Here is a 9,282-nt window from a genome sequence, read left to right as displayed (position 1 = left end):
ACTGAACAACTACTGAAACAAATAATCAATTCATTAATTCATTCATTTCTATGTAATACATTATTTTTATTTAATTTTTTTTATTTAATCTATATATTGGTATTTCATCTAAATTAAGATTGCTGATGTACCAGATACGTGCTGCTAAGTACTGCAGAAACTAAATAAATAAAATAATTAAATGTATGTATTATATTTATTTATTTTCATTTGATATTATATATAAGTGATGGCAAATTCTGCAAAATTTATGTATTTATGCATATTTAATATATTTATACATACATGTATGTAGTGATAATTCTTGTAAATTAATATCCTCATTATTGATGCTTGAGGGCTTTTAAATACATTGCATTTTTTTTTGCATATATATATATATATATATATATATGAACATGTCATGTAATTTTACAGGCTGTTTACATTGGCTATTCACCAGCTGCAACATTTCCAGCCTTGCTTTTTAAGGAGGTGACCTCGATTAGAAAGTTCAGAGTGCTGAGGGTCTGGAGGGTAATTTATGATTACATTCGAGTATGTTTTAATATCACCATTCAACATAAAGACAGAAAAATTACACTGATGCTGAAATATGCTGAAATAGACATGAAACTAACAGCCAGTCACCTTCATACAAATTGATGTCTGCCCCGGTAATAAACATTGATTTGAGGACACCCCGGCTGATCAGCGAGCCATTATTCTGCTATTAATGTTACACGCTTTAGATCTGCTTCTGCAAAATAAAGCATTGATACGGGTCGTTCTGCGGCGAGCGGTCAGGAATATTAAAACCGGCCTGATGCGGAGACGAGAGAAGAACAAAGAGGCATTACGACACAAACTCAGAGACGGTGGAGGCGGACGTGTGCGAACACTAATGAGCCTGTTGTCAGTGGATGGAGTGTTTCTGTGTGAAGTGCCACTCAATGAATTATGGGTAATGTGCATGTGAGCTCACGTCTTGTGTTCAGTCAGTGAGCTGTGATCTGCCTGCCAACTTACAACAACACAGAGACTATCAAACACACGTTACACACGCTAAAGACCTCATCGTTCTTAAGAAATACTTACTGAATAATAGACAAGTTAGACACACATTTCCATTAAAACACTGCCAGCTTCCAGACCATGATCTGCTTTATAGTTCTGCTTTGAGAAGTATTTTGAAACTGAAATAGATATGCAAATTTCGAAGGCCTCTAAATGATCAACATGATCAAAACTTTGCTTTATCTGTCGTCTGATTGATATTTTAGACTTTTTTTATCCAGTAAAAGCTCTTTTCGTGTAATTGTACTTCAGCTGCTGCTTCACGAGTCTTTCTGCTGTCAAATCTTGACTGATTTTTCTCAAGTAAACATCAGAATAACTGCAGTAATATCTCCAGATGAACACTTTCTGGACTGAAGCAGCTCAGCTTTACTTGATTCTCCATCAATCATTTTTTAGAGTCTCAAATCTGATCCTCAGGATCTTTTGAGGAGCGTTTGTTTCCAGAAGCTTTACTTTCACTGTTCCTCAGCGGAGGAATGATCTTCACAAGCCTCCAGAACATCTCACATCTTCTGAGGAGCAGTTATTTCTTCAGCTCTCAATCAGCATTGGATTGCATCGCATTATATGTTTGGATCATTTCAATCTCATCTTACTAAGACATATTATTGGAGATATAGAGCGACCATTGATATTTAGATCATTTTATGTCAGTATCTGCTACACTGTTATAAAGATATCACTGATTTACATTACAAGCAGCAGAATTTCATAACTTGTTGTTCATATCAGGCTTTACAGAGTTGAATCTCTCAACACAATTAACTTCTGTAATGTTATGTTATTTTATAATAAATATATTAGTTGTGAAAAGGGACTCTGGGTGAAAGTGAGTATATTTTGAGGACATTTGATGCTCAAATCAGTCATTTTTCATCTTTAGAATGACATGCACTGGTGAATCATTCACCGTAACAGCAGAAGCATTGATTTAGAGACTCATGTGTGACGTCTTGTCATCTGTAAGACCCATCCCTGGCTCTTTGGCCACTCTAAGCATAATGCCGCTGGTTATTAATACACAGTTTCAGTGCTTCAGGTATCGATTCCTGAGCTCAACCTGATGAGAACTAATCACATCAGCTGAGCTTTGAATGTGCTGTCGATATAAAGCTGTGGTACTCGCGGAACACACTCATGTGTGTGTGTGTGTGTGTGTGTGTGTGTGTGTCAGCAGATTTCACAGCTAAAGAGGTCACAGTGAGAGGAGCTTCTGGATAATACACAGCTATGCAGTATATATACTGTACATAGTATATGACTTTTCTGTATGCAGAGAATATCTTTATGCATTTTATATAATGTGTTGTTTGCATGAGAGATCACTGAACTGGACAATCTATCCCACAATGCAATGTGTGTAAACTGCGTGACTAATGAACTGGAAGTGATTCGTTTTTAGCAACTTTTTCTTCACTCATTATGTAATTGGATGTCCAAAAGTTCAGATATTTTATAGCAAATTAGGTTAAAACTGCATAACTGAACTCTACATGAAATGTAAATGAGGTCATGTGACAACAGAGTAGCATAGTGTACTGCTGTTTGAAGTATGAAGTATTTAGTAAGTAGTATGCTAAGAAAGTTTGGGGTCATTTTAAATAGTACTTTTATTTATCAAGGATGCATTAAATTGATCAGAAGTGACAGCAAAGACATTTATAATGTTTAATTTATATTTCAAATAAATGCTGAAAAATATAATGTATCACAGTTTCCACAAAAATATTGGGCACAACTGTTTTCAACATTGATAATAATCAGAAATGTCTCTTGAGCAGTGAATCATCATACCAGAATGATTTCTGAAGATCATGTGACACTGAAGACTGGAGTAATGATGCTGAAAATACAGCTTTGATCACAGAAATAAATTCCATTTTATCAGATATTGACATAGCAAACAGCTGGTTTAAATTGTAATAATATTTCACAATTTTTACTCTATTTTTGATCAAATAAATGCAGCTTTGATGCGCAGAAGAGACATTTTTTCTAAAACATTAGAAAATCATACGAACTTCTTCAAGCTGAAATGAAAAGTTCAGCACCACCTAGTACTGGGTAAACTGTTAAATTGCTGTAATATCATGCTTTTGCTCTTTTTAGCTCCATATGTTCTTCCTGAATACAGCACATTTTTTCAGCGAAAGATGGCAAACGGGTCGTCTGTATCTTGTCAGTGTTTTCTAGCTCTAGCTTTGAAGCCGACCCTGAGGGTCCCGCTGAGCCACGCTGGTCAAAAGTTAAATCTGCTCCTAACCTTTGAAGCGTTTATCCTAAAATCACATTTCTGCCGCCGTCTGAAGCGGACGATTGTGCCGGAGTCGCTGCGAATCCGACGATGGCCTCGTAATTGCTGCTCGCAGCTATATTTTTACATTTCAGTAGGAAGGTCACTTTCCATTTTTACTTTCCAAATCACAGGGTTAGGGAGAGCATCCCGACTGTAAAGTGCCACTCTGGGGAGCTTTTTAAACTGCAAACACGAGGGTGGATTCGGCCCTCATTATGAGAGCTGGATAAGAGAGAATAATGTGGTGGCTTGAAGTGATAAAGAGAGGAATAGAGAGCGACGCGTTTAAGAAAAGCACAAACAGCACAGGGGAGAGTGAAGAGCGCACTCTGATCAACAACATGTGGAGATAAAAAGTGCCTCGTCCTGTTTGACTGCATGTTATTGCACCGTCCCAGAGGAGTGTGTGTGTGTCTGCTTTTTGACATTAGACAGATTGATCATACAGTAACTTTTTAAACAGTTTAAACACTGTGTCCTAATGACAGAGGTCTGAGAATGATTTGTTAGCATTGACATGTATCACAATGACAGAAATTTCACAAATAGTTACAAAGAAATTGCACATTGAATTAAACATACAATTTTGAAGTAGAAAAACTGAAATGATGTTTCCTTGTCAAATGTAGGCTATTCCAATAATCTGCTTGATTTACAACTTTTTTTTACAGTGTATTGCCACAACTTTAAGTTAAAAATATATTGATTTAATTAAAACTTTTAAAGGGGTAGTTCACCCAAAAATGAAAATTCTGTCATTTACTCAAGTTGTTCCAAACCTTTAGCAGTTTTTTTTTCTCTGTTGAACACATAGCTATTTCAAAGAATGTTGGTAACCAAACAGTTGACGGTAGCCATTGACTTCAATAGTATGGAAAAAATAGTCAGTGGCTACCAGCAACTAGCTGCAAGCATTATTCTTGGTATCATTAATAATGTTGATCGATATATTTACATTTAGTCATTAAGCAGATGCTTTTATCCAAAGTGACTTTGAAATGAGGGCAATGGAAGCAATCAAAACCAACAAAAGAGCAATGATACGCAAGTGCTATTACAAGTAGCAAGGTGTTTTTTTAATTATATAATAAATAAAAAGAAAACAAGTAGATAGAATAAAAAAGAAAAGGGAACACTAGTGTTAGAGGGTCTTTTTTATAATAAATAAAAAGAAAAAAGTAGATAGAATGGAAAAAGAACAGAGAAAGCTAGTGTTAGAGGCATTTTTTTTCTTTTTTCAAGCAGTTAGAAAATGAATAGAGAGTGCAAGTGTTAGAAGGTCAAGTCATCAAATAGATAAAATAGATTTAGAATAGAGAGTGCTAGAGTTAGAGGGTCAAATAAAGGTGGAACAGATGTGTTTTTAGCCGATTCTTGAAGATGGGTAAGGACTCAGCTGCTGGGATTGAGTTGGGCAGGTCATTCCACCAGGAGGGAACAGTTAATGTAAAAGTCTGTGAAAGTGATTTTGAGCCTCTTTGAGATGAACAATAATACACCGTTCACTTGCAGAACGCAAGCTTCTAGAGGCACATAACTCTGAAGTAATGAATTTAGGTAAAGGGGTGCAGAGCCAGTGGGGGTTTTGTAGGCAAACATTAATGCCTTGAATTTTCTGCGAGCAGCTACTGGTAGCCAGTGCAAACTGATAAACAGGTGTGACTCGTCACCTTAATATTGTGTTGTAATTCAAACTCAAATTTCCTAGTTTAAGTTTAAGTTGTAGCAACTTGTAGTTGTCATGATAACTCTAAAAACTGGGCAGTGAATTTCTAGTTCCCAGCTTGCTTTGCATAGGACAAGATAAGGAGAATAAATGTTGAAATTAAGTGTTACCAAAGGGAAAGACCTGTTGCTGTTTGACAGTGTGATATGTTGAAGTAATTGTGGTTGCATCCCAGCTAGCAAAAGTATGTTGTAAGAACATTTTCCTAATATTTCTTTTGAGTTATGAAAATATTATTTCTAAAACGTCCAGTTTTATTTATTTATTTATCTTGGTTTAAAACATTTTTCTTGGTTATGTGAATGTCAAGGGAACTTTCCATTTTATCATTTAATTTTTTTAATTATGTTAATGTTACTTTCAAATGTTCTCGGAATGTTCTGAAACAAGTAGCAACATTTAAAAATAGACTAATATTAAACTAAAATTTTTTAGAGAAACATTCCATATACAGATATTTGTAGCGAATTTAGCTCACAACAGGAAATATGAATAATTAACTTTCTGAGGTGTTAGGTGCATTTCGGGGGAAGGGTCCATAGACCCTCGTAATTGGCCATTTGGTTAGGTGATGGGGAGTTCGATATTATTTGTTAAATATAACAAAAAGTTGTGTGTCTGATTGGTCCAAATGCTACATATTGTTTTTGTGCTAACATTTTGAGAATGCCATTAAAGACCAGAAAACCTTGAATGAATGTTCTGTTAACCTGACTGTACAAATGTTTGTTTATAACTTTGAAAGAACCTTGCCAGAACATTAAGGAAGTTCGGACAGTGTTCCCTGTTAAGCTGGGATTGTGATTGTACCTACTATCTTACATGCTTATTAAAATTGCATGCTAAATAAGTGACTTAGCATGTGCTATGCTAGATATTGATTTGAACTGAAATACATATGATCTGTTGTTTCTAGGGCCATCACACATTTAGTTATTTTTAGTATGTAGTTGACAGAGAAAACTTGCTGCTATTTACTGCAGCTCCCCTTGTGGCAATACTGAAAATGGACATGTAATTGCATTGCTTTATGAATGGCTTTCTGGCATTTCAGAATGCAATGATGCATTAAATTGAATTGCATAACTAAATTCATGCACTTGTGCAGGTTCTTATATACCAAAGTGGTCTGCTCTAAAATGCATACAGTGTTTTCAATGCTTATATGCTTAGAGCAAATACAGGGTTTTTTAAAGCAAAAATTTGTCATATAATGAATTTCATCATGATATAGGCCTAAACATCTTACAGCAATTTAATGCATCCTTGCTGAATTAAAATATTAATTTCTTTCTACAGTACATATAAATAGCTATTTTACCCAATATTTGCATGTTGCAATATGTATTTCAATCATGACAACTCTCGGAAGATTTAACATAGTGATGGATATGATAATGTTAATGTATTTGGTCTTGGCGGAATAGATCTACTACGCTGCTGCTGCTGTTGAGTTGCTGCTGCTGCTGGTTATTGCTGTAGTTGTAGATTATTGCTGCTGCTGAAAGCAAGTACAGGAACTAGCTACTGCCAGTGCATACGGCGATACGGTGCCGTAAGTATTTAAGACACACTACTGCTGCACAAATAGCATATAAAATAACCCATAGCAGATCTATACCGGTGGAGCTGGGGAAGGTGGAGGGTTTCAGATAAACTCTGAAAGCGCGCTGCAGGAATCTCTAGTGAATGCTAGCCAGCCTTATAAATGCAAGGCAGTAAGCTCATTGGCTGCATATGCAGCATGAACCAATCAGCTTGTGCCAAGTCGTTTAATTCTCTGAATATCATCAGTTACATTAACAACCCGTCAGCCAGCACCATCTAGAGTTTTAACTATATATTTTTATGCTCCATACTGACTTGCATGCTTAGTATGCACTATAAATGTATAATATCAATTAATTTAATTAATCTTTGCTAAGTAAGTATACATTTCTTAAAAACCAGTATATAAAAAAGTTTTTTAATAACATCTATGAATCTCCAACATTCTGTTTTGCTGTCATGCTGACTTTAAGCGTCTTTCAGAAGTGGCAGATGTTTGTGTTTTCTCTCATTACAGAGGATAGATATACTTTACAGTGGAAAAGTGCATTTATATTGCAGACGTGATGCTGCCACACGCTGATCTGCTCAAAATTCTGACCTTTCACCCTCAGAAATGATACTCCCATCAAACGACACATTCAGCACTGGGCTTGTAGAATCAGAACTGCTGCTCTTGCTCTGAGCGTCTCGTTCCTCTGCAGGGTCTGTTATTAGGGCTCGGGATGAGTGATTCTGACACGTTCAGCGTGGAGGGTAAACACACTAAACACATCACTTGAGAAGAACCGCACTGTTGCATTTTGCATGGGCCGGATGAATGGATGCTTTCACTGTATGTACTGAATTACAGATGAGCATCAGAGGAGAAAATAGAGAGAGACGAGGTGTTTGGATTGAACCGGGTCATTACAAAGCAGCACACCAGACACGGGCAGCTGTCTTTTAAGGCAGATCTGATGACACACTACACAGGAAGCATCTTGGCACACAATTAGTGATGCATACTATAATTATATATTTTGAAATGTATTATATTATGTATTATTTATATTGTACAGACACACACACACTTATGCATATATATCCAACAAAAAAATCCACAATCTAATTAAAAATAGCTGTTTTACCCAGTATTTGCATGTTCCAGTATATTTACATTTCTTTGCATGCTTAGTTTTTACTATTTATTTAAATACATTATATGTGTGTGTGTATATATATATATATATATATAGCTATTTTATCCAGTATTTGCATGTTTCAGTATACAGTATATAGAGCTCCAGACTCATTCTTCCCACTGGTCGCTCTTTTGCGACTAACTTTCTCAGTTGGTCACACGAGCACACGATTTGGTCACAATATTTATTTAATTTTTTTTGCACTACAACATGGGATTAATGATAGCAATGCATGCTGATGAACTTTTATATAACAAAGAGTGAAAAATTTAAGGGGGTCTGAATACTTTCTGTACCCACTGTATATATGCTTAGTATGCACTCACTTTTCACTAGGCCCATCACATTACATTCTGGGATTGTTTTCTTTATGATATATTTATTAATACTGCCTAACATTCTGGCCAAAACAAAGTGTCATAGAAGATGAAATTGCCACCTACATTATGATTCTTAGAAATGCTGTATAGGTGGGCAGCTCACTAGGTTTTAAATGAGGTCTTGTATCTATAAAACCTGAGAAATACAGAGAGAGAAAGAGAAATTGTCATGAACAACCTTGAAGCGTTTTCATCTTGTTGCATAGAAATTGCGAGGAGTTTTTCTGTCACTCGTTTTGAGCTCGAGCGGCGCTGAAGGACACGTTCAGCCCTCATATCTGTCCGGCATCTGCTGTGTGCTGTTGAGAGGAATCAGTCACGATTTGAATAATAACTAGATGAAATTCTGAAGAAAATGTGAGTGGAGTTTAGTGATCAGAACTGGAGTGATGTGGGTGTTTGTTTACTGGCCCGAGTCAAAACTGCTCAAGAGTTCTGGCCTGTAGAATTGGCTCTGGTTTCTCTTTCAATGTGCATCAGTGGGATTTCTTCAGCTGTTTTCTGGTCCAGCAAGTGAAAATGGTTCGTCTGATCACCTCTTCTGAACAACACAGAATCATTCATGGATTCTAGACCACCCGATTCACTAGTACTAGTTGACTTCACAAGCACCAGTGATAATAATCCATGTAAATGTGTTTCTCGACCAAACTCACTGTCAAAATGTTGTGAATTTTTCATGATATTCTCTTTGGTCTCTTCTGTGCTGATGAAATATGAATAGATTTGAGATGCTTGTTTCTCCTCTAAAGCATTTTAGTTGTTATAGTAACACTTCACGATGATGAATGTCTGTAAACGCTCATAATATAGTCAGTGATGTGCTTAATAATCACTGCTACTGTCTGATGCTCTTTCATGGCTCAGGATATTTCACGAGTTCTCAACAGAGTTATTTTAGTATTACTCATATACTATTGTTGTTTTAATTCATATTTTGAGTTAGCTTTTCATTTTTATATTTTTAGCTTTCATTTTAATGTTAGTTCATTTTTGTTTCATTTTAGTTTTTTTTTTTACTATTTTTTATGAGCTATAATTTTTTTTTTTAAGTTTATGGAATTATTGAGATATTTTCAGAAACATGAA

At 35.7% G+C, this 9,282-nt stretch overlaps 1 protein-coding gene across 1 annotated transcript in view; it reads left to right on the top strand.

Moving 5' to 3' along the window:
* The first annotated feature begins 805 nt into the window (after positions 1-805).
* lrfn1 (leucine rich repeat and fibronectin type III domain containing 1) overlaps positions 806-9,282 on the top strand; it is a 59,469-nt gene continuing 50,992 nt past the window's right edge. The window contains exon 1 of the mRNA XM_016292772.1: positions 806-943. Within this exon, the coding sequence (XP_016148258.1) occupies positions 806-943 (138 nt within the window). The remainder of the gene's footprint in view (positions 944-9,282) is intronic.

Source organism: Sinocyclocheilus grahami, unplaced genomic scaffold (genome assembly GCF_001515645.1).
Source record: "Sinocyclocheilus grahami isolate Dianchi unplaced genomic scaffold, SAMN03320097.WGS_v1.1 scaffold292.1, whole genome shotgun sequence".
Taxonomy (NCBI): domain Eukaryota; kingdom Metazoa; phylum Chordata; class Actinopteri; order Cypriniformes; family Cyprinidae; genus Sinocyclocheilus; species Sinocyclocheilus grahami.
The sequence above is the reverse complement of the archived record's forward strand: the minus strand, read 5'-3'. Positions and strand labels throughout refer to the sequence as shown.